The 25,838-nt window shown below is 44.7% G+C and overlaps 1 protein-coding gene across 1 annotated transcript in view; it reads left to right on the forward strand.

Annotated features, from left to right (window-relative positions):
• LOC115462755 (receptor-type tyrosine-protein phosphatase kappa-like) overlaps nucleotides 1-25,838 on the forward strand; it is a 230,236-nt gene that overhangs the window by 75,933 nt on the left and 128,465 nt on the right. The window contains exons 6-7 of the mRNA XM_030192735.1: nucleotides 14,538-14,843; nucleotides 24,580-24,677. Of these exons, the coding sequence (XP_030048595.1) occupies nucleotides 14,538-14,843; nucleotides 24,580-24,677 (404 nt within the window). The remainder of the gene's footprint in view (nucleotides 1-14,537; nucleotides 14,844-24,579; nucleotides 24,678-25,838) is intronic.

The raw sequence follows: 25,838 nt of genomic DNA on the forward strand, positions 1-25,838 counted from the left end.
TAGTTCTTACCTTGAATGTGGCTGAAAGAGGGCATTGTACAGCATTGTGCCAGCTCTGACCTACTGCTAATCTCAGTACCAGGGAGACTCTTTGCCAGTGGGGCACAACCTCTGATCTGCAGTTAACTGTGAGTAAAGGTGCTTATTCAAATAAAGCACTTTTTCAAAGACATTAGTGTTCAGGTGTCAACTGCTGTGCCAAGGTTATACAGCAGCAACAAGTCCTAGAGGCCTGAGTGTGTGCAGGTCCCTGGAGCACTTTTAGTGGGTGCACATTTTTGGGTAGGGGCTTTGGGGGGGGGGGGGTTGGGGGGCTCAACACCCACAGTAAGGGAGCTATGCATGTGGGAGGTTTTTCTGAAGTCCACCGCACTGACCCCTTGGGTGCCCAGTTAGTGTCCTGGCATGTAAAGGGGACCAGTGCACTACAAATGCTGGCTCCTCCCACGACCAAATGCCTTGGATATCGGCGGGTTGGAGATGGCCGGCATTTTTTTCCATTATCGCTGAAAAACAAAGCCGGTCATCTCAAACCCGGCGACATCCAAGGCATTTGGCCGGTCTAAACCATATTATCGAAAAAAAAGATGGCCGGCCATCTTTTTCGAAAATATGGTTCCGGCCAGCTGTTGTGCCGCCGCCAGAATAGATCGCCGGCGCTCTATTTCGCCGGCGACGTTCAATTATTCCCCTCTATGTCTCTCTGACACAGACACTGTAGGGGGCCTGCACCTCGGAGGCCCTGCACTTCGGACGAAAAGGGGGGGTGGCACCTCGGACGGAAGGAGATGTAGGGAACGAACGGGTCATGGTAGTTGTAGCCACACACATACTTCATCACACTGTAACTCTCTGTCACACACACACAGACACACACACACACACATTTGAACGGTATTTTTTTTTAATTCTTTATCATTTTAACATTCATAATATATACTTATGAGTGATAATACACCAAGCTGAAATTAAACATTCAAATAAAATAAGCAAATATACAATCCACAGTATTATTCCATACTAATGACCACAAGTTAAGGTAATCGATCCAAGACATAGAAATAAATCTCCATACTTAAACATTAAGCACACAAATAGAATTAAATCAAAAAGAACAGCTTAATTCCGAGTGGGTAACTCTAATCTGCTATACAGTGTTGCACATGTGACTAAACTTGTACATCAACCTCTTCTCTGCTTAATAAAAAGTCTTCCAATTGTTTTGGGTCAAAAAATTGAAATTGCTTAGACTGAAATTTTATTCTACACACACATGGAAATCTTAAGAGAAAATTGCGCCTATAGCAGTTACACGAGGACATAAGGATAAGAACCTCCTACGTCTCTGTTGAGTCTCACGAGCCAGGTCAGGAAAAACTCTAATTTTTGAACCCAAAAATTGGGAGTCCAAATGTCTCAGAGAGAGTCTAAGGACAGCGTCCCTGTCCCTGTCCATCTCCATTGCAAAAGTTACCAAAAGTGTAGTTCTTTGAGTAATAACCTCAAGGGAGGATTCCAGGAATGCCGTGAGATTCAGTGCGTCTTGTTGTAAATTACTTGATGGTTTCCCATCAATTTGAATATAATAAGCACGAGTTATAGGCGGCAGAGAATTCTCCAGCATTCCCAGAATTTCCATTAGATATTTTCTAACCATTTGGATTGGTACCACCAAAGGAGACGTAGGAAAATGTATAAACCGCAAAGTTAGTCTTTTAGATTGATTTTCCAAGTACTCCAAGCGTCGCAAAGTATAGTTTCTGTCTTTAATTAGGGATTGTCCAACTAGATCCAATTTTTCAGTTTTTTCTGACAGCCTCTTAACCTCAGAGGCTTGGAGTGCACTTGACTGTATCTGGTTCAATGCAGTCTCTGAAAGAATTTTAATAGTCTCCGTATTTTTCAAAATAAAGTTTTGTAAAGCAGATTGGGTGGATGAAGTTAAGTCCCACAGTGACTCCAATGTCACTACAGCAGGTTTCTCTAACTTTCCCTCTAAAAAGTCCGGAAGAGGGGCCTTAGAAGCTTGTTCCAGGGTACTCACTGTTTTCTCCAAACTTTGAGCAGTTGTTAATCCTGGTTCAGCTTGGGCTCCAGTTGTCAGTTCATGCAGGCTCCCTCCCTGTTCACCTGGTTCCCGTCCAGGGGCCATGGCGCCAGGGCTTGCAGTGAAAGCTTCCCTTCCGGGCTGTGGGGGTGCTGCACGGTCGACAGGGCTCAGGGAAGCCCCGTCTACACTGCCGTCTAGCGTCAGAACGCCAGCACCAGCAGAAGGAGTCGACGCCAGCTCGGGACCGGATCCTACCCAAAAATGTTCCAGCGTCGTCCGGCGCGATTGGGGCATTCCGCCCGAGACAGGGGGAGCCTCTCGGACTCTGCCTCTCCTCTTACCCATCGAAAATTGGGTAAGGTTCGCGCAAGATTAGTCTGTGAACAAAATCTGAGCATGTCCGTTTAGTCTGTTCAGACAGTCGCCATCTTGTGCATGTGGGAGGTTTTTCTGAAGTCCATCGCACTGACCCCTAGGGTGCCCAGTTAGTGTCCTGGCATGTATAGGGGACCAGTGCACTACAAATGCTGGCTCGGCATTTTTTTTCCATTATCGCTGAAAAACAAAGCCGGTCATCTCAAACCCGGCGACATCCAAGGCATTTGGCTGGTCTAAACCGTATTATCAAAAAAAAAGATGGCCGGCCATCTTTTTCAAAAATACGGTTCCGGCCAGCTGTTGCGCCGCCGCCAAAATAGATCGCCGGCACTCTATTTCGCCGGGGACGTTCGATTATTCCCCTCTATGTCTCTCTGACACAGACACTGTAGGAGGCCTGCACCTCGGAGGCCCTGCACTTCGGACGAAAGGGGCGGGGGTGGCACCTCGGACGGAAGGAGATGTAGGGAACGAGCGGGTCATGGTAGTTGTAGCCACACACATACTCCATCACACTGTAACTCACTGTCACAGACACACACACACACACACTCTCTGTCTCTCACAAACACATTTGAACGGTATTTAAAACACACACTGCATCTCTCACACACTTCATCTATCACACACAGAAACACTCTCTCACATACACACACTGTCTCAAACATACACAATCCAAGGAAACACACACAGACATTCAGACATACACTGTAGGGAGCCTGCACATCGGACAGAAGGAGAGGGAGAGAAGGAGGGGGTCATGGAACTTGGAGCCACACACATACTCTGACCCACCCTATCTGTCTGTGACACACAGACACACTCTCTCTCTCTCACACACACACACACACACACACACACACACACACACACACACACACACACACACACACACAGTCTTTTACCACACACTCTCTCACAGACACACTCTCTCTGTGTCAGACACACATGCTCTCTCTCTAACATACACATTACTATCCTCTGACACACACACTGTAGGGGGCCTGCACCTCGGATGGAAGGGGGGCTTGCACCTTGGACAGAAGGGGCCTGTACGTCGGACGGAAGGGGGGTGCCTGCACCACGGAAGGAAGGAGAGGGAGGGAGGGAGGGGGTCATGGAAGTTGGGGAAACACACACACACACTCTGTCCCACCCTATCTGTCTGTGACACACACACACACTCTCTCTCTCACACACACACAGATTTCTATGGTATTTCAAACACACAGTCCATCTCTCACACACTTCTTCTATCACACACAGACACACTCTCGCACCTACACACACTGTCTCAAACGTACACAATCCAAGGGAACACATACACACACTCAGACATACACTGTAGGGAGCCTGCACGTCAGACAGAAGGGGGGCGCCTGCACCATGGATGGAAGGAGAGGGAGGGAAGGAGGGGGGTCATGGAAGTTGGAGCCACACACACACACACACACTCTGACCCACCCTATCTATCTGTGACACACACTCTCTCACACACACAGTCTTTTACCACACACTCTCTCACGTACACACACTGTCTCAACAATACACAAACCGAGGAAACACACAAACACAATCTGACATAGACAAACTCTTTCTGTGTTAGACACATGCACTCGCTCTCTAACATACACACTGTGTCTCTCTCACACACACACTGTAGGGGGCATGCACCTTGGATGGAAGGGGGGCCTGCACCTTGGACGGAAGGGGGGCGCCTGCACCTCGGACAGAAGGAGAGAGAGAGAAGGAGGGGGTCATGGAAGTTGGAGCCACACACACACACACTCTGTCACACACACATACACTCTCTCTCACACACACAGACTTTTTCTCTGACTCACTCTCACACACACAGTCTCTCTGTCTATCACAGTCTCTCACATACACACATACACTCTGTCCCTCACACACTCTCTTTCTCTGACATAGACACACACTCTCTCTCTCTCAGTCATTCTCTCTCACACACACACTCGATCTCGCAAACACACTTTCTCTCTCACACTTGTAAGATGGAGATCTTGTGAGCATAGTTAAGAACCTAAAGGATAACCACTCGGGGTCGGGGGGGCATTTGATAGGTATTGTCCAAGTCTATGCGCCATTTCGAAACGTAAAGGTCCAGCATGCATAGGTAGATGCAAATCCTTTGAAAGCCAGGCCTCCAGAACCCCGATTAGGTCTTTCTGTGCCACCGATTGTGGCATACCCACCAGTAGAAGATTATTCCTCCTAGACCGGTTTTCAAGACCCTCTAGTTTATCCTCATAACTTAAAACCTTCGTCTGTAAGTTACCACACACTTCCTCCAAGTGCTTCATGCAGTCCTCCAGATCACTTGTACGTTGCTGCTGCTGTGCCAAATCTCTAGTAATAGTATCCATGTATTCTTGTAATCGTTCTAATTTAGTGTTTATAGGCTGTAGCTGCCTGTCCAACAGAGGGTCCATTGCTGCTGTTACTTCAGCCGCAACCCAAGCCAAGCTATGGTCCAGATCTAGTTTTGTCAGCTCCCCTATCTTCAGGGGCTTTCTCATGGACTTCTTTCCATCCTCAAACCTTGCACTCACTTTCAAAAACACTTTCTTCCATACATACTACAACATGTCTAGTTGACCTCTCCCTTCAACATGGATAAAGATTAGTGATTTGCAGTTACTTCCTAAAGTCCTGGTCATAATAAATAATAGTCTTTCATCTGACCAGGTACCAGATTCCTGGAAATCTGCTATTGTTCATCCTATTTTGAAAAAGCTTTCACTTGATCCCCAGATACCAGCCCAGTATCTAATCTTTCTTTTCTATCTAAAGTATTAGAAAAAGTGATCTATATCCAACTCACAGCGTTCATTTATAAAACTCTGGTTCTGCATCCAAGACAGTCTGGTTTTAGGCCCTGTGCAAGTACTGAACAGTTCTGGCAGCACTTTTGAGTGAAATCCACTCACACCTAGATAACCATAAAATAGTCCTGGCTGTTTCACTAGATCTGTCCACTGCTTTCGATCTGGTTAATCATTCTCTCTTATTCTCACATCTGGTAGCATTAGGGATATCAGGATCTGTATTTTCTTGGTTCACTTCTTTTCTCTCAGGTCGCACTTACCAGGTAGACACTTCTTCTTCTAGAGCCTCTTCCCAGCTCCTGGCATGTGGAGTCCCACGGGGTTCAGTCCTTTCACCTCTACTCTTTAATATTTTCCTTAGCCCTCTTGCTACTCTTATACAATCCTATGGTATCTCTTTTCACTTTTATGCGGATGATATCTTGCTGCTTTTTCCAACTAACCCATATTCCTCCTCCATCCAACCCCTGCAAGATTGCCTGTCTGCAATTCAAAAATGACTGTTTGACCTCAAGATGGCTCTGAATAAAAATAAAACGGAAGTGTGCTGGTCTACTGGAGGTAATCCTAGTCCAACCGCAAATCTAAATTTGCTTGGGACCTCTATCACTCCAGTCCCTTCTTTTCATTTTTTAGGAGTAATCCAGAACTCACATTTGTCATTCTTACCACAGATCTCTAATGTTTGCAAAACCATTTTTTTTAATACTCAGGCAGTTGCGTTTAATTAGGAAATTCTTTGATTATATTGCATTTCATTCCCTTATTCTGTCTTTACTAATATCTAGACTAGACTACTGTAATATTATTTATCTAGGTTCTCCACACTATGCTCTCAAATGACTTCAGACTTACAAAACTCTGCTATGAGGTTGCTCTGTTTTGTTAAGAAATTTGATCATGTTTCCCCTCTATTCTAGAAATGTCATTGGCTTTTGATTAGCCAAAGAATAATCCACAAGCTTTCCCCTCCGAAGGGACACCACCTTGTAGTGGTGGAGGGGCTTCCGTGTTTCAATGACTCAGAGGGCTATGCTGAAGGGTTACCCATATCAGACAGGCCTCTCAGGAGAAACCAAAGAGTGTCCCAAACTGGGAGAGTGGTAAGATGGTGACCTGAAGTTCATATGCCCAGCGGCCCAGCTGCCCTCTGAAGTTTTGTCTTTTTTATGTAAATTCCCTCTCCGCAATTGCACTTTCCTTAACTGAGAGGAAGGGAACAACCGGCGGTCAGACGCTGATGGCCAGCGTTTTGTCCCCTGAGCAGCAAGTGCGGGACCACTGCGCATCGAACTGCCCACAGATGAAAGGGTTGGCAAGTCCTTTGATTAGCGCCGGCGAAGGAGCGTCGACGCTCTTGGACCTGGAAAAACAACTCCATCGCTCCCGAATTATTCAACCACCATGTCCAAAGGAGTGGAGGAGTGAGTTAGAGGCATATGCTGAAACGGAGACGTTTACAGCAGAACCCGAATCGGCGGAACCACTCCTAAACACCTCAAGAGAAATCACCTTGGAGTTTTGGCTTCCGTGGAGGTTACATTGAATGCCATCTGGAAGGCGCTTCGGGACCTGACGGTGGTAGTAAATAACTTTGTTTCAGATATAGTCTTATTGGAGAGTTACATGGACAATTTGACTGAACCCTTTGAGAGTGAAAAATTGATATAATAAATGACGTTCTACACAAGCTAGAAGTGGTTATGATCCTGAAAATGATAATGGACCAGAAACTTTGAATGATAAGGTGGATGTTATTGTGGATGATTAATGTTACCACCCCTCTCGGCTGGACTGTAGTGATGAGCTCCCAGATACCTGATGTTTGTAGTCGTGGCAAATATCCAGGGAACACACACTCACAGCCGAGGAAGTGGAACAAATAAACTAACCTCGTCCTTTACTCTCAAAGAATAAAGGAGGAAAAGAATCTAAATTTAGGATTTGTTCCTGAAATGGAAAAACCAAACTTTCAGATATGCAAATTATCTTTTTCTTTATTGGATACAAATGCAAGCAAATTTTCATTCAAATAAACTCAAATTCACAATTAGTGTGTGGCTTAATAGAACTGCAATAACATATTCAACATTCAAATGTAGTTTTACATGTATACCCTTAACTTTTTCTGTTTCTTTCAACAAAATCACCTAAAAAGGCAGAAAAGAACCTTTTCAGATAAATATTTAAATTGTCTTTTTATCAAAATCAGATATTTGTTTTAATACTCTTTCCTTGCTATTGATGTCAGAATTTGAATCTTTATAGGTATTATGGATGTTTGTGCAAGGATCTCACTTGAACCCAGAACACTTAAGCATAGATTTTTAATATTTGATGTTGTTCTGTTCTTTAGTTTTCCCTTAAAATGTTGTAAACAAAAAAAACTTTATGTCCTTCAACACCCATTGCAAATGTCACTTAGCTGTGGTTGAATTTATTTAGGTGAAGTCTTTCTTGCGTTGGAGCTCAGCAGGAAATCCGGCAGAGGATAATTCACCAATTTCTTCTCCCTAAACCTCACTTATAAAGAAAATAACCAGATGCAAAACCTTAAAACTCCCTGGCTTGTGCAGGAATGGACTCCACTCTGGTGACAATTAATCAGTTCTCAATTCTGTGGCCACACTCTCTAATTGAAATAAAATAAGTTAAAGGTTTTCTCACTACAAAACCTATTTCTCACTGTTGTTTCCCTAGACCCCTGATGGCGAACCTATGACACGCGTGTCAGTACTGACACACGTAGCCATTTTCGGTGACACGCGGCTGCATGTGGCCGCATACAGAGAAGCAGCGGCATTCCTTGCTGACACCCGGGCGGATCGCCGATGCGCCCCCCCCAAGGTGCAGCGCGACCTCCCCCCCCGGCGAAATCACACCCCCCTCCCAGTGCATGTTTACCCGTGTGCGCTCCTATTGGCTCCCTCCGAGTCCTCCGCTCGTTCCCTCCCTGCTGCTCCCTCTGCCCCGGCTCCTGCACGGCCGTTTGACCTCACGTCCGGCCGGCGGAGCAGAGAGCAGCGGAATGCCGTGGGGGACGCATCTCTGAGGGCCCTGTGATCGCCATTACCAGCAACCACATAACCACAGCAACCATCATCCAATCTACTGTTCTGGGGTGTCGTGGATTTCTAATTGACCATCATTACTGAGATAGGTGAGGGGGAGGCTGGAAGAGGCGAGGGCATGTGCTATGGGTGCCGTTTCCCGCCATTAGAAATAGCGGCAGCCATCTTAATTTACATAAGGTGGTCAGTTAGGCTAGATAACCCCTAATTGCCTGCAGGGCTAACAGGCTATCTATAATTCTATCTTCTGTCACTGCCCCCCTGATGGAGAACCCAAAAAATAAAAAACCAAGGTTAAGTAAAGGAAGTGGTAGTAGCAGTAGCCGACCCTTTCAAGAGACATGGACCGAGATGTATGGCATTATAGAAAAAAATGAGAGATAATTTTGCGTTCTATGTACTGAAACGGTAGTAAGCAGAACGTGGAATATAAATAGACATTTTGAAACTAATCATTCCCAGCTCTTGAAAAAAAGTGAGGATGAAAGGAAGGAATACATTTCCAGGCAGCTACACTTTTATAAGAGCCAATCTAATTCCATCCTTACATTTGTAAAAGGTTCTACAAATTTAACATCTGCAAGTTTGAGCATTGCTCACTCCATAGCTCAGCATGGAAAAGCACTCAGTGAGGGAGGATTTATTAAAGAAACTCTCCTAAGATGTGCACCAGTTCTATTTCATGATGTGCAGAATAAAGATGCAATTATTAAGAGAATATCTGAGTTACCAGGAAATTTGGAGTGCCTGGATCCGATTACCAGACACTTTTAGCACCCTGAAAAATATAGCAATGGCTTTACTCACAATTTTTCCCTCTACGTACTTTTGTGAAACCTTATTCTCAGCGTTAAATAATATCAAAACCAACAAAAGAAACAGATTGAAAGATGAAGTTAGTAGCGCTTGCTTGGGCTTGAAGTGTACAAAATACCAACCTTCAATTGAAGATTTAGCCAATGAAATTCAGCAACAAAAAAGTCACTAATAGGCAGATTAGTTAAAGAATTCCCCCTCCCCCTCACTTATCTTAGTTCACGGCACCCCACACAAGTTAAATAATATCAAGACCAACAAAAGAAACCGACTGACAGATGAACAAAGAAGTCACTAAGCAGGTAAGTTAAATAATTAGGTTTTGGTTTATTAAATACAGTTATATATTACAATTATACATTTTTGTTATTTAAACTATAAATATCGCGAAATTATGGTTTTTTTCTCGAAGTGACACACCACCCGAGTTATGCTCGGTTTTTTGGCGAATTTTGACACACCAAGCTCAAAAGGTTGCCTATCACTGCCCTAGACTGTTGTAGGAGAAGACTTTTGCACTGCATTCAGGGATCTCACACAGTAACACATTCCATATTCAAATAGTAATTCAACATTCCATCTCACAGACTTCACATAAAAACATAACATTTCCCTACACAGCTATCAGATCTATTTTGAAAATACAGCACACTCGCAGGGCTTAATCTGCCACCTGATCTCCAACCTTGCACTGAACTCAGAGCACTCACAAACAACCCACCTTTCCCCACAGAAACAGCCTAATAGCTTCTTTCTCCAAATAACAGATTCACCTTCAATCGTCCCTTAAATTCCCTTAGAACTTAACCATTCCATTCACTGCATGCAGGGACATACCTCTGTTTCACTCCAAACCAAACTAAATTTGGTTTAAAATTTCTCACAGCTTTCTATTAGTACAGCTCTCTCTCACCCCAAACACACCAGTTTCCCCCAAATGTACTCAACAATACAACCATGAGAAAGGCAATCTGTTTATTTAAATGCTCACTTCTAAACTTGTACACATAAGCCTGTCTCTAAATTACTCTTCCAATCACTTATTTCACTAAAAAAAAACACCCCAAAATCCATACTTTTCACAGACACACAGCATACGTTTTTCTTTTCCCAGTCTTCCCCTGCTCTATCTGCTCAGCAGTCTCCCTGGCAACTCACCCCCCCTAGAGGAACATCTGACATCACTCAACCAATCAGCTTGTCAGCTAAAGACTGTTTTTTTTTCTTATCTGCTTGGTTTAGAATCTTGGCCAGTGTTGCCAGGTGGGCGGTTTTACCGCCCAATTGGGCGGTTTTCCGCGACCCGCCGCAGGAAATTTTTGCCTGCGGTGGGTCGCGGTTTTTTGGGCTTCTTTTTTTTCTTTTGGGCGGTTTTCAGGCGGTTTTTTTTGGCCGCGGGGGGCGGGGTTAGTGACGTTTTGGGCGGGGTTAGTGGCATTCTGGGCGGGGCCGATGACGGGGAGGCGGGGCCGATGATGAGGGAGGCGGGGCCGATGACGGCGGGGGCGGGGGTGATGACGGCGGGGGCGGGGGTGTCAGGGGCGGGGTTTGAGTTTGGGCGGGTTTTGGGCTGTTTTTAGGCTGGATTGGGTGGGAAAAAAATTTTCCACCTGGCAACCCTGATCTTGGCTGCTCTAACTCCCTTCCCTACCAGCAGAAATCACTGTCTCCCACACTCCTGTGTCTCAACTGTTTTTTCCCTTGAAATTCAGTGCTACACTGGAACATTCACACTCACCTCAGCTCACTTTCAATATCAAAGTATCCTTTTTCAATGTCACATTTCACTTTAAACTCATAAAATAGACTTTTATTCCTTAGGTTTCACACACCCAGCAAACGTGTCTTCAGCTCACCCAGCAAGGTTGCCATATAAAAAAAAAAATTCCCACACAAAACCCGCCCAAAAACCGCACACACCCCACCCCCTACGTCATCACCCCCGCCCCTTCCGTCATCACCCCCACCCCCGCCTTCATCAACCCCGCCTCTTCCGTCATCACCCCGCCCCTGCCGTCATCAGCCCCACCCCTTCCATCATCACCCCGCCCCCACCGTCATCGCCCCGCCCAATACGTCAACAAACCCTGCCCAAAACGTCACAAACCCCGCCTCTGTCGCCATTAGCCCTACCCCCCGCCGGCCGAAAAACCGCCCAAAACCCGCACCGAAAAAAGAAAACGAGCCCAAAAAACCACAACCCGCCCATCTGGCAACGCTGTCACCCAGTCTCCCTGGCAACTCACCCCTCCTAGAGGAACATCTGACATCACTCAACCAATCAGCTTGTCAGCTAAAGACTGTTTTTTTTTCCTCTGATCTGTTTAGAATCTCCCTCCCCCATAGAAGTAAATGCAAAACTTCCTATACAGAGAATTTCAAAGTAAATTTTAACCTGACTTGTACCCAAAACAGCAAGAAAACTTTTATAGTACAATCCCCACCTAATCATGGTTTATTTCTTGAAAAATAAAACCATATTTAAGAAACATCTCACACTTTCTTCAGCTAACTCCATTAAAAATTCCCAAACTAACTTTAAACCTTTTCCAGCCAACACCATCCACCAAAACCCTGGAACAGCCCTCCCAGAGCCCCAGGAAAAAACCATTTAATATATGTTACCATATATTACATTAATGTCGAGATTATTGTTTTTCCCAGAGTTCCAGGTATGACTCCTAAAGTTTTCCTCAGAAATATTTCCTTAATTATTACTTCGAAAGGAGTGAAGCCTGTGAAAACTGGGATTGCTTTAATCAGTGGGATTTGAATTAGAGACTTAAGTATATGTATTGTTAAATAATTTCTGCCACACTGGGAAAAGACCAAAGGTCCATCGAGCCCAGCATCCTGTCCACAACAGCGGCCAATCCAGGCCAAGGGCACCTGGCGAGCTTCCCAAACATACAAACATTCTATACATGTTATTCCTGGAATTGTGGATTTTTCCCAAGTCCATTTAGTAGTGGTTTATGGACTTGTCCTTTAGGAAACTGTCTAACCCCTTTTTAAACTCTGCCAAGCTAACCGCCTTCACCACGTTCTCTGGCAACGAATTCCAGAGTTTAATTATGCGTTGGGAGAAGAAACCTTTTCTCCGATTTGTTTTAAATTTACTACACTGTAGTTTCATCGCATGCCCTCTAGTCCTAGTATTTTTGGAAAGCGTGAACAGACGTTTCACATCCACCTGTTCCACTCCACTCAATATTTTATATACCTCTATCGTGTCTCCCCTTAGCCGTCTCTTCTCCAAGCTGAAAAGCTCTAGCCTCTTTAGTCTTTCTTCATAGGGAAGTCGTCCCATCCCCGCTATCATTTTCATCGCCCTTCGCTGCACCTTTTCCAATTCTACTATATCTTTTTTTAGATGCGGCAACCAGAATTGAACACAATACTCAAGGTGCGGTCGCACCATGGAGCGATACAACGGCATTATAACATCTTCACACCTGTTTTCCATACCTTTCCTAATGATACCCAACATTCTATTCGCTTTCCTAGCCGCAGCAGCACACAGCAGAAGGTTTCAGTGTATTATCAACGACGACACCCAGATCCCTTTCTTGGTCTGTAACTCCTAATGCGGAACCTTGCATGATGTAGCTATAATTCAGGTTCTTTTTTCCCACATGCATCACCTTGCACTTTCTCACATTAAACGTCATCTGCCATTTAGCCGCCCAGTCTCCCAGTCTCGTAAGGTCCTTCTGTAATTTTTCACAATCCTGTCGCGAGTTAACGGCTTTGAATAACTTTGTGTCATCAGCAAATTTAATTACCTCGCTAGTTACTCCCATCTCTAAATCATTTATAAATATGTTAAAAAGCAGCAGTCCTAGCACAGACCCCTGAGGAACCCCACTAACTACCCTTCTTCATTGTGAATACTGCCCATTTAACCCACTCTCTGTTTCCTATCCTTCAACCAGTTTTTAATCCACAATAGGACATTTCCTCCTATCCCATGACCCTCCAATTTCCTCTGTAGCCTTTCATGAAGAGAGAATGTAATCAGATGTATTTTTTCTAACTAAAATCTGGACAATAAGTATGTTCTCAATGAAATGAATTGACTATACACCGTATTTGGTCTTGAAGAAGCCAACCAGATGATCAATGTGGAATAATGAATTAGATGAGTAATATCTGGGGATAATCAGGTTAATACCATGTTTTCTTTTTTTCTGTTTACTGTTTAATTGATCTCCTTGTCTTATTTCACTCTCCTTATTTTTCTTCACTTTGTGGTCTAAGAAAGAGAAAGATTGTATATAATCCATATATCTAGTTGGGATTGTTTTCTTCTTATCTTGTATTAATGTGCAGTCATCTCTGTATTACTGTTTGCAAGTAACTCTTGTAAAATGAAAAAAATATAAATAAATGATTTAAAAAAATAATCCATAAGCTTTTGACCTTAACTTTCAAAGCTTTTCAGATAGGTCTTCCACAATACTTTTCTAACTTTACTATTCCTTATTCACCAATGCGTTTGCTTTGATCTTTGAATGATTATCGTTTGGTCCTCCCTAACCCCAAACAGGCCATACATGAAACCATGAGACACTGTGCATTTTAATTCCTGCCCCATTTTACTGGAATTCCCTTCCTCATGAAGTTAGAGCCGAAACCTCATATAAGAAATTCAAACCAGCCATAAAGGCATGGCTCTTCCGTCAGGCCTTCAGTACCTCATAGGGAGTCTTGCTGCTACAGGATCAACTTTCCCATCTCTCCTCTTTGTTACATCCTATACATCTCCCTGTACCTTTCATCCAATCCCTCCCCTTTTTACCTTTCCTTTGCTATCTTTTAACTTGTAAATGAATGAATGTGAATTGCTTTCCTGTCAAATTATTGTAGTTCTTTTCTTTTATGCTTACTTGTGTTTTTTATTGTATACTGTCTAGATCTACCCATTAGTTTAAGGTGGTATATCAAATTGGCCATTTTACTGCTGTGGTAAAAATGACCTTAGTGCATGGGAAAAACCTTCACCATGTTGCACAAAGGCCATGTTTTACCACAATTTAATAAAAGGACCACTATGTTTTCTAAATGTATGTGTGTAATAACTGACTCTACTCTTATTAGCGCTCTCTCCTGTGCTATTTGTAAAATTTGGGGGGTGGGGGAGTGGGAGAGAAAGGGCATGTTATTAATGTCACTGTCCTCTCTACCCCACTAGTCTCCCTGAAGTTAGCAGTTCAAGCTTGGTCTTGATTCTTCCCTTTTCATGCACTGGCAGTTCTTAAAAGGTCAGACTTTGTTATAGAGAGAGATATCTTAGAAAATAGCTTGTGAAAACATTTTATATTTGATAAATTCTGAGAACTGATTGTGTAAATAATGCTCGTCATTTTACAGAAATTCGAGTCACAACACGTGTCCTGGAGACTTCACCCACCAGCATCACACTGAGATTGGCTTGTAATTCTCCCAATTACTGTTCATCTGATTGGTCAATTTTTGCATACTATCAACCAGTTCCTCGCACTGATGAAAGGTGCCAAAAATATAAAAATGTAAATAGATGTGCAAAGAAGGACAAAGAAACGTTTGTCTGCAGCTCCCTACATCCATTCTCTAAGTATGACATTACCCTCTATGGATTAAAAAAAGAGAAAAGCGTCCGTCTAAAAACTACACAAGGAGTCCGTACTAATGAGACAGGTAAGAGTATGTTTGTAGGTTGTCGTGACTGACAGAGATAGAACTAATCTCTGCACCACAAGCTCTGTTCCCACTCTGAGCACGTACAGATGATAATTAGATATTCCACAATGTAAGAGGAAGGGTCACTAGAAAACTATGGAGCAGGGAATCTCAAAGAAAAGCACTGTGGACTTGAGAAAGCGTATTATTTTCTTTTTCTTTAAAATATTTAGTGGCCCTTTTACTAAGCTGCATTAGGCATAACGTGGGACATGCTCAGGCGTCCTGTGGTAACTGCCAAATCAGCTCATGCTGTGTGCTAAAATATATTTTTTAGAGGGGTCGTGTTGGGGGTGGAGAGTGGGTGTTCCTGCACTAAACAGCGCAGCTACATTACTGCATGAACTGGTTAGCGCGGGAATACCACGTGAGCCCTTACTGCCTACAAACTGGCTATCGATAAGTGCTCACGCAGTAATGTTTAAAAATGTTTGTCCGCATATTTATTTATTTATTTATTTGTTGCATTTGTATCCCACATTTTGCCACCTATTTGCAGGCTCAATGTGGCTTACATTATACCGTAATGGCGATCGCCATAAATACTAAAAATAGAAAATCGGCCATTTTACGGCTGTGGTAAAAATAACCTTAGTGCCTGGGGAAAACCCACACAATGGTGCACTAAGGCCAGTTTTTACCACAGCTTAGTAAAAGGATCCCTACGTTTATTAATGGATTTTATGTGTATTTATTGTCTGTATTTAATTGAATCCTTAACTGAATTCATGAAAATGTCCCGAAAATTTGGTCCTATGTGGAGGTACATGCCTTGGTGCAATGTCTACACTTGATGAAATTTTGCATCAGTGCTTAATGTAGAAATATTTCTAGCAGAGTTGAGTTTTTTTTTTCACACAGAATTTGGACTGCATTTTTTTCTTTGACTTTATGTATTGCTGCTTTTTATGACTCTCCCTTCCCCTCCCCTACCATTGTGATTCCCCCAACCCTTGATCACATACAGCAATAGCCCCACTAACAATCTTTCAACATATATCCCTATACACATTCCACCTTTCTGTTCTAGTCACATCAGTCAATGACCAAAGATGTCTGCCAAAATAATGTACGTGAGTATGAACTCATCTTGAACTATTACTGAAAAAGTGTAATCAAAATCCATCTCACCATGGCCCTGAAATAGTAGATAATCCTTTCAGCCTCACTTCCTGAGGAAAAGAATTCCACCACACTAGACTTATGACCAAAAAGTCCTCCTCATGTTTTTCACAATAAGCCTCTCCTATCCTGTGAATATTAAGAACATAAGCATTGCCAGACTGGGACAGACTGAAGGTCCATCAAGCCCAGTACCCTGTTTCCAACAGTGGCCAATCCAGATTTCAAGTACCTGGCAAGATCCCACAACTGTACAATACATTTTGTGCTGCTTATCCTAGAAATAAGCAGTGGATTTTCCCCAAGTCCATTTTAATAATGGCTTGTGGACTTTTCTTTTAGAAAACTATCCAAACCTTTTTTAAACCCTACTAACCTAACTGCTTTTACCACATTCTCTGGCAATGAATTCCAGAGTTTAATTACTCATTGAGTGAAGAAATGTTTTCTCCGATTTGTTTTAAATGTACTGCTTAGTAACTTCTCAGTAGCTACATGTCCCCTAGTCCTAGTATTTTTGGAAAGAGTAAACAAGTGCCTACATGTTCCACTACACTCAGTATCTTATATACCTCTATCATATCTCCCCTCAGCCATCTCTTCTCCAAGCTGAAGAGCCCTAGCCTTTCCTCAAAGGGAAGTCATCCCTTCCCCTATATCATTTTCTGTACCTTTTCTAATTCTGCTATTTATTTTTTGAGATGCAGTGACCAGAACTACACACAGCATTCAAGGTGCGGTCACACCCTGGAGTGATACAAAGATACTATAACATTCTCAGTTTTGTTTTCCATTCCTTTTCTAATTCCTACTATAAGATTCTATTTGCTTTCTTAGCCCAACGTGTCATCAACTATAACACCTAGATCCTTTTCCTGGGTGGTGACTCGTAATGTAACATAGTAACATAGTAAATGACGGCAGAAAAAGACCTGCATGGTCCATCCAGTCTGCCCTACAAGATAAACTCATATGTGCTACTTTTTGTGTATACCTTACCTTGATTTGTACTGTACCTGTCCTTTTCAGGGCACAGACCGTGTAAGTCTGCCCAGCACTATGCCCGCCTCACAACCATCAGCCCCGCCTCCCACCACCGGCTCTGGCACAGACCGTATAAGTCTGCCCAGCACTATTCCCCGCCTCCCGCCACCAGCTCTGCCACCCAATCTCGGCTAAGCTCCTTAGGATCCATTCCTTCTGAACAGGAATGGAACCTTGCATCACGTAGCTATGGTTTGTGTTCCTCTTTTCTACATTCATCGCTTTGCACTTGCTCACATTAAACGCCATCTGCCATATGGATGCCCAATTGTCCAGTCTCTTAAGGTCCTCTTGCAATTTTTCACAATCCTCTTGCGATTTAACAACTTTGAATAACTTTCTGTCATCAGCAAATAAATTACATCACTAGTCATTCCAATCTCTAGATCATTTGTAAATATGTTAAAAAGCAGCAGTCCCGAGGACTTCCAGTCTGCCTCGGATCCATGATGGCTGCCTAGGACAGTTGCTCCGGTGCTGTTTAGTTTCTGCTTCTTGACTTCTGGCACTTTATTAGGCTTTGCACTATCAATTTAAGTGAGGGAACATGGCGGGAGCTAAGAATGGGAAAACTGATGCTCTATTTCCACCCGGTGTGTGCAATAAACACTCTAAACCAGACCTGCCAATTCCTATCAAGGTAGCAACACTGTGGGAGACATCGGAGCTCTTAGATCCTATCATGGCAGATCTAGCACAAATTAAATATGATGCGCGATAGTTCCCTTGCTATTATAGATTTGAAGGAAGCCGTAGCAAACATTAAAGAAAATCTGGGTACTCTTAGCGAGCAACAAGATATGCTGGATGTTAGTGTGTAGAAGAATGAAGTGGATATACAGGATTTACAGTAACAAGTGAAACTCATAGGATCTCTCAAGATCTGGAGAATGCCAACAATCAGAGTTGCAGAAGGGAGCGGAAGGTACTGACCTGGTACCATTTATTGTAAAGCTGGTCCCCTTGCTGCTTGGTTTAACTTTCCACCAACAGTTTGAAGTCGAGTGTGCACACAGTGTGTCCCGATGCGACATCATACCTTGTTCTAAGAGTTACATCCTTTCTTGCTGAAAGTGCTCAGATACCCTCAAACTCTAGCCATACTAACTAAACCAAATCGCTGTGCAACATATCCTGGAAAGACGCAAAGATTACCATCTTGCAGGACTTGGCTCCTGACACCGCTAAAGCAAGGAAGTATATGCTTGCTTTGAGGCCTCTGCTTCATCTTCTCGGGGTGCAATTTGGGATGTTCTACCCTTCACGTCTAGCCACTAGAAATGCTTTTACCTTTTTCTCCACCTTGGGTCTAGCTGTTCCCTGGAGAATACTCAAACCAACTACACTGGTCTCGACGATTGGCTGGTGAAGACACCTCAGAGGCAGGAGCTCTACAGTCCATGCAGATGACTATTCAACTGCTGGAACTACTCGGGTTTGTTATAAATTACCCCAAGTCCCATCTTTTCCCTGTTCAGAAACTGGAATTTATAGGAGCTCTGCTGGACTCACAGACGGCTCGTGCCTATCTTCCAGAAGTGAGAGCGGATAATCTTCTTTCTCTAGTTTCCATGGCCAGGGCGTCTCAGCAGATCACAGGTCAGCAGATGTTGAGACTTCTAGGACACATGGCCTCCACAGTTCATGTGACACCCATGGCTCGCCTTCACATGAGATCAGCTCAATGGACCCTAGCTTCCCAGTGGTCTCAAACTGCAGGGAATCTAGAGGATGCAATCCAGCTTTCCACCGATTTTCACAAATCCCTTCAATGGTGGACAATTCGATCCAATTTGACCTTGGGACGTCCTTTTCAAATTCCTCAGCCTCAAAAAGTGCTGACAACGGATGCATCCCTCCTAGGGTGGGGAGCCCATATCGATGGGCTCCACACTCAAGGACTTTGGTCCCTCCAGGAAAGAGGTCTTCAGATCAATCTTCTGGAGTTGTGAGCGGTCTGGAATGCTCTAAAGGTTTTCAGAGATCGGCTGTCCAATCATATCATCCAATCCAAATTCAGACAGACAATCAGGTTGCGATGTATTACATCAACAAGCAGGGGTGCACCAGATCTCGCCCCCTGTGTCGGGAAGCCGTCCAGATGTGGCTTTGGGCTCGCCGTCATGGCATGTTTCTCCAAGCCACGTATCTGCCAGGTGTAAACAACAGTATGGCCGACAGGTTGAGCAGGATTATGCAACCTCACGAGTGGTCTCTCAACTCTGGCATGGTTCGCAAGATCTTCCGAGAGTGGGGCACCCCCTCGGTGGATCTTTTTGCCACTCAGATCAATCACAAGGTCCCTCAGTTCTGTTCCAGACTTCAGGCTTACGACAGACTAGCGTCGGATGCCTTTCTCCTTTATTGGGGGAAGGGCCTTCTGTATGCATATCCTCCCATACCTCTGGTGGGGAAGAATTTGTTGAAACTCAAGCAAGACTGATAGCTCCCATGTCAGATTTGGTTCCCTCTTCTTCTGGAGTTGTCCTCCGAAGAACCCTGGAGATTGGAGTGTTTTCCAACCCTCATCACTCAGAATGAGGGGGCGCTTCTGCATCCCAGCCTCCAGTCTCTGGCTCTCATGGCCTGGATGTTGAGAGCGTAGAATTCGCTTCCTTGGGTCTCTCTGAGGGTGTCTCCCGAGTCTTGCTTGCTTCCAGGAAAGATTCCACGAAGCAGTGTTACTCTTGCAAATGGAGGAGGTTTGTCGTCTGGTGTGATAGCAAGGCCTTAGATCCTTGCTCTTGTCCTACACAGACCCTGCTTGAATACCTTCTACACTTATCAGAGTCTGGTCTTAAAACCAACTCAGTAAGGGTTCATCTTAGCCCGATTAGTGCTTATCATCGCTGTGTAGAGGGTAAGCCTATCTCAGGACAGCCTTTAGTTGTTCACTTCATGAGAGGTTTGCTTTTGTCAAAGCCCCCTGTCAAACCTCCACCAGTGTCATGGGATCTCCACGTCGTTCTCACCCAGCTGATGAAGCCTCCTTTTGAGCCACTGAATTCCTGCCATCTGAAGTACTTGACCTGGAAGGTCATTTTCTTGGTGGCTGTTACTTCAGCTCGTAGAGTCAGTGAGCTTCAAGCCTTGGTAGTTCATGCTCCTTATCTCAAGTTTCATCACAACAGAGTAGTCCTCCGTGCACCCTAAGTTCTTGCCGAAGGTGGTGTCAGAGTTCCATCTGAACCAGTCAATTGTCTTGCCAACATTTTTTCCCTGTCCTCATATCCGCCCTGCTGAACGTTGCACACCTTGGACTGCAAGAGAGCATTGGCCTTTTATGTGGAGCAGACAAGCCCCTTCAGACAGTCCTCCCAAATGTTTGTTTCTTTTGATCTCAACAGAAGGGGAGTCGCAGTCGGGAAACGCACCATTTCCAATTGGCTAGCAGATTGCATTTCCTTCACTTATGCCCAAGCTGGGCTGACTCTTGAGGGTCATTTCACAGCTCATAGTGTTAGAGCCATGGCTGCGTCAGTGGCCCACTTGAAGTCAGCCACTATAGAAGAGATTTACAAGGCTGCGACGTGGTCATCAGTCCACACATTCACATCTCACTAATGCCTTCAGCATGATACCCGACACGACAGTCGGTTTGGGCAGTCAGTGCTGCAGAATCTGTTTGGGGTTTAGAATCCAACTCCACCCCCCCTAGGCCCATTTTTATTCTGTTTCAGGCTGCACTCTGTTAGATGTTTTAGTTCGTAGGTCAATCCTTGTTATGTCCTTGCCGTTGCGAGGCCCAATTGACCTTTCTTTGTTGTTTTGCGTGAGCCTGGGGGCTAGGGATACCCCAGTCGTGAGAGCAATCAGCCTGCTGTCCTCGGAGAATACCCGCTACAGGTATGTATCTTCATTTTCTCCAAGGACAAGCAGGCTGCTTGTTCTGACGACTGGGGTATCCCTAGCCCCCAGGCTCACGCAAATCTTCATTATATGGGTGCTCCTGAAGCTGCATTAACAAGGATGTCAAGAAGCTGAGTTAATCAGTCAAAAATCATTAAGGAGTATTCTCCTAGCCCACTACACTGGTTTCAAGTGTGTGGTTTGTTTACTGAAGGAGCAGATCTACTGTACATCCGTGCTGGATATATGGAATGGAGTTAACTCTAGTCCCAACTGTGAGTACCTGCTTCTGCATTATTATCCGTTTATTTCTACCTGCAGTACTTTGCAAGCCTGGAAGTGGGTATCACTACCTTATCTGTCAAGAAAGTAGCACTAAGACATTATCTCTACTGTGGTTTGGGCTGTAGTTCTCCCAGCCTAACAGTAAATAACTTACAAATGAAGACTGAAGGGGTCTTTTACTAAAGCTTAGCTGGAGTTATTTGCAGTAGAGCCCATAGGAATAAAATGGTCCCTGCTGCAGATAACTCAAGCAAAGCTTTAGTAAAAAGACCCCCTGGTCTTTGACCTAATTCTGAGCATATCTAGGCCGGAATGAAAATCTTTGACTACATTTCTCTTTGAATGGTATTGGTTACATATTACTACTACTACTTAACATTTCTAAAGCGCTACTAGGGTTACGCAGCGCTGTACAGTTTGACAAAGAAGGACGGTCCCTGCTCAAAGGAGCTTACAATCTAATGGACAACATGTGCAGACATAAGTGCATTTAACTGTGAGATTTCATGGCAAATGTTGGGATGTAATCAGTGTGTTTTTTTCTAGTAAAAAAGGTGCCGGTACTCAAATGCTAAGGCCACTCTTCAGGGGTGGGGTGATCACTGAGGAACCCACCCCACAATAGCCAGGCCCCCTGCAACCAGTCACAGAAGCTATGGAAACGCAGAATTGGTGTGTAGCGCCTGAGCTCTTTCATTAAAACTTGGGGTCCATGAGTCAATTTTAGCAGACGATGGAAAAGGTGCCGGTACTCAGTACCCCCAAGTACCCCCTCCAAAAAAGCCCTGCTTTTATCACATGTAGTAGTGATTTTGATTTCTGCAGGCATTTCTTTTTTCTTTCATTTAGGGGGCTTATCAACATGAGCTATTGTTAAGACATGTTATTTTACTGTTAACTTGTAATTAGCTTGATTGCTCTATACTTGGCTCACTTTTGATAATGTGATGTAATAATGCCTCATTCCACCAATGGTTAACAGCCAACCTCATCAGTGATGTCACAATGGCCTGATCACCTACACATGGGTCCCTTTTATCCAATGCGTTCTAGCAAAAGAGGTGCCCATACTCAAATGCTAGACCACCCTTCAGGGGTGGGGTGATCACTGAGGGACCCTCCCCACAATAGCCAGGCCCCCTGCAACCAGTCACAGAAGCTATGGAAACGCAGAATTGGTGTGTAGCGCCTGAGCTCTTTCATTAAAACTTGGGGTCCATGAGTCAATTTTAGCAGACGATGGAAAAGGTGCCGGTACTCAGTACCCCCAAGTACCCCCTCCAAAAAAGCCCTGCTTTTATCACATGTAGTAGTGATTTTGATTTCTGCAGGCATTTCTTTTTTCTTTCATTTAGGGGGCTTATCAACATGAGCTATTGTTAAGACATGTTATTTTACTGTTAACTTGTAATTAGCTTGATTGCTCTATACTTGGCTCACTTTTGATAATGTGATGTAATAATGCCTCATTCCACCAATGGTTAACAGCCAACCTCATCAGTGATGTCACAATGGCCTGATCACCTACACATGGGTCCCTTTTATCCAATGCGTTCTAGCAAAAGAGGTGCCCATACTCAAATGCTAGACCACCCTTCAGGGGTGGGGTGATCACTGAGGGACCCTCCCCACAATAGCCAGGCCCCCTGCAACCAGTCACAGAAGCTATGGAAACGCAGAATTGGTGTGTAGCGCCTGAGCTCTTTCATTAAAACTTGGGGTCCATGAGTCAATTTTAGCAGACGATGGAAAAGGTGCCGGTACTCAGTACCCCCAAGTACCCCCTCCAAAAAAGCCCTGCTTTTATCACATGTAGTAGTGATTTTGATTTCTGCAGGCATTTCTTTTTTCTTTCATTTAGGGGGCTTATCAACATGAGCTATTGTTAAGACATGTTATTTTACTGTTAACTTGTAATTAGCTTGATTGCTCTATACTTGGCTCACTTTTGATAATGTGATGTAATAATGCCTCATTCCACCAATGGTTAACAGCCAACCTCATCAGTGATGTCACAATGGCCTGATCACCTACACATGGGTCCCTTTTATCCAATGCGTTCTAGCAAAAGAGGTGCCCATACTCAAATGCTAGACCACCCTTCAGGGGTGGGGTGATCACTGAGGGACCCTCCCCACAATAGCCAGGCCCCCTGCAACCAGTCACAGAATCTATGACAAGGCAGAATTGGTGTGTAGAGCCTGAGCTTTTTCATTAAAACTTGGGGACCATGGGTCGATTTTAGCAGACAATGGAAAAGGTGCCAGTATTGAAATGCTAGGCCACCCTTCAGGGGCGAGATGATCACTAAGGGACCCACCCCACAATAGCCAGGCCCCCTGCAACCAGTCACAGAATCTATGACAAGGCAGAATTGGTGTGTAGAGCCTGAGCTTTTTCATTAAAACTTGGGGACCATGGGGTCGATTTTAGCAGACAATGGAAAAGGTGCCAGTATTGAAATGCTAGGCCACCCTTCAGGGGCGAGATGATCACTAAGGGACCCACCCCACAATAGCCAGGCCCCCTGCAACCAGTCACAGAATCTATGACAAGGCAGAATTGGTGTGTAGAGCCTGAGCTTTTTCATTAAAACTTGGGGACCATGGGTCGATTTTAGCAGACAATGGAAAAGGTGCCAGTATTGAAATGCTAGGCCACCCTTCAGGGGCGAGATGATCACTAAGGGACCCACCCCACAATAGCCAGGCCCCCTGCAACCAGTCACAGAACCTTATGACAAGGCAGAATTGATGTGTAGAGCCTGAGCTCTTTCATTAAAACTTGGGGTCCATGGGTCGATTTTAGCAATGGAAAAGGTGCCGGTACTCAAATGTTAGGCCACCCTTCAGGGGTGGGATGATCACTGAGGGACCCTCCCCACAATAGCCAGGCCCCCTGCAACCAGTCACAGAATCTATGACAAGGCAGAATTGGTGTGTAGAGCCTGAGCTTTTTCATTAAAACTTGGGGACCATGGGTCGATTTTAGCAGACAATGGAAAAGGTGCCAGTATTCAAATGCTAGACCACCCTTCAGGGGTGGGGGTAATCACTGAGGGACCCACCCCACAATAGCCAGGCCCCCTGCAACCAGTCACAGAAGCTATGGAAACGCAGAATTGGTGTGTAGCATCTGAGCTCTTTCATTAAAACTTGGGGTCCATGGGTCAATTTTAGCAGACAATGGAAAAGGTGCCGGTACTCAGTACCCCCGAGTACCCCCTCAAAAAAAGCCCTGGATGTAATGTATGCAGAAAATAACAAATGCCGCAATACACAAGTGCTTCTCATGCTCCTTTACACTTGTTAGAGAACGCTTCTTCCCATCTGCTACCAGTGGCAGCCCATATCCTAAACCCCCCTCATTGCACTGTGATTTCCTTTTCTCCTAGTGCCAGAAAAACCTGAAATTGATTCATGGAGTAAAACGAGCAAGGAGATCAGGTGGAAAAAGCTATCTGACTGCAGCGGGAGTATTATGGGCTACCAGGTACCATTACTACTACTACTACTACTACTATTAAACGTTTCTATAGCGCTACTAGATTTACGCAGCGCTGTACAAATGAACATGAAAAGACAGTCCCTGCTCAACAGAGCTTACAATCTAAATTGGACAGACAAACAGACAGCTAGGGGGTGGGGAAATTGCAGTGGTAGGGGTGATAAGTGAGGGTGTTGAGTAAGAGAGTCATGGTTAGGAGTCGAAAGCAGTAGCAAAGAGGTGGGCTTTAAGCCTAGACTTGAAGACAGCCAGAGACTGAGCCTGACGTACTGGCTCAGGGAGTCTATTCCAGGCATAGGGAGCAGCGAGATAGAAGGAACGGAGCCGGGAGTTAGCAGTGGGAGAGAAGGGGGACGACAGGAGACATTTACCCAGCGAACGGAGTTCACGGGGAGGAGTGTAGGGAGAGATGAGAGCGGAAAGGTACTGAGGAGCTGCGGAATGTGGATGCACTTGTAGGTCAAAAGGAGAAGTTTGCAATACAAAGCAATTAATAGCTATGTTTAAAAGCCTTGGGCTTCTATTCAATAAAGCTTTTCCTTCCACAGGCATAGAATGGGAAAATGACCTATTTGAATAATCTCCAGAGGTGAAATTACATTTTGCAAAATGTTTTGTTTTGTGAAACTTTGGGCCCCATTTACAAAGCCGCGCTAGAGGTGTGCTAGTGTTTTTAGCCTGCGCTAACCATTAGCACGTGCTATCTGCGTAGGCGCCTATAATATTCCTATGGAGGGCCATAATCGAACGGGGGCACCCATCTATAAGGGCGGCCATCTCTGGGGACGGCCCCAAGAAGGGGCGGAGCCAACCGTATTATCGAACAAGATGGGCGCCCATCTTTCGTTTCGATAATACGGTCGGGGCCGGCCAAATCTCAACATTTTGGTCAACTGAAATGTTGAGATCGCCGGACTTAGAGATGGCCGGCCTCGGTTTTTGCTGATAATGGAAACCGAGGCCGGCCATCTCAAACCCAGCCAAATCCAAGGCATTTGGTCGTGGGAGGAGCCAGCATTTGCAGTGCACTGGTCCCCCTCAAATGCCAGGACACCAACCAGGCACCCTAGGGGGCACTGCAGTGTGAGCTGAGCCCCCCAAAACCCACTCCCCACAACTGTACACCGCTACCATAGCCCTAAGGGG

The sequence above is a fragment of the Microcaecilia unicolor genome, chromosome 2 (assembly GCF_901765095.1).
Source record: "Microcaecilia unicolor chromosome 2, aMicUni1.1, whole genome shotgun sequence".
Taxonomy (NCBI): Eukaryota; Metazoa; Chordata; class Amphibia; order Gymnophiona; family Siphonopidae; genus Microcaecilia; species Microcaecilia unicolor.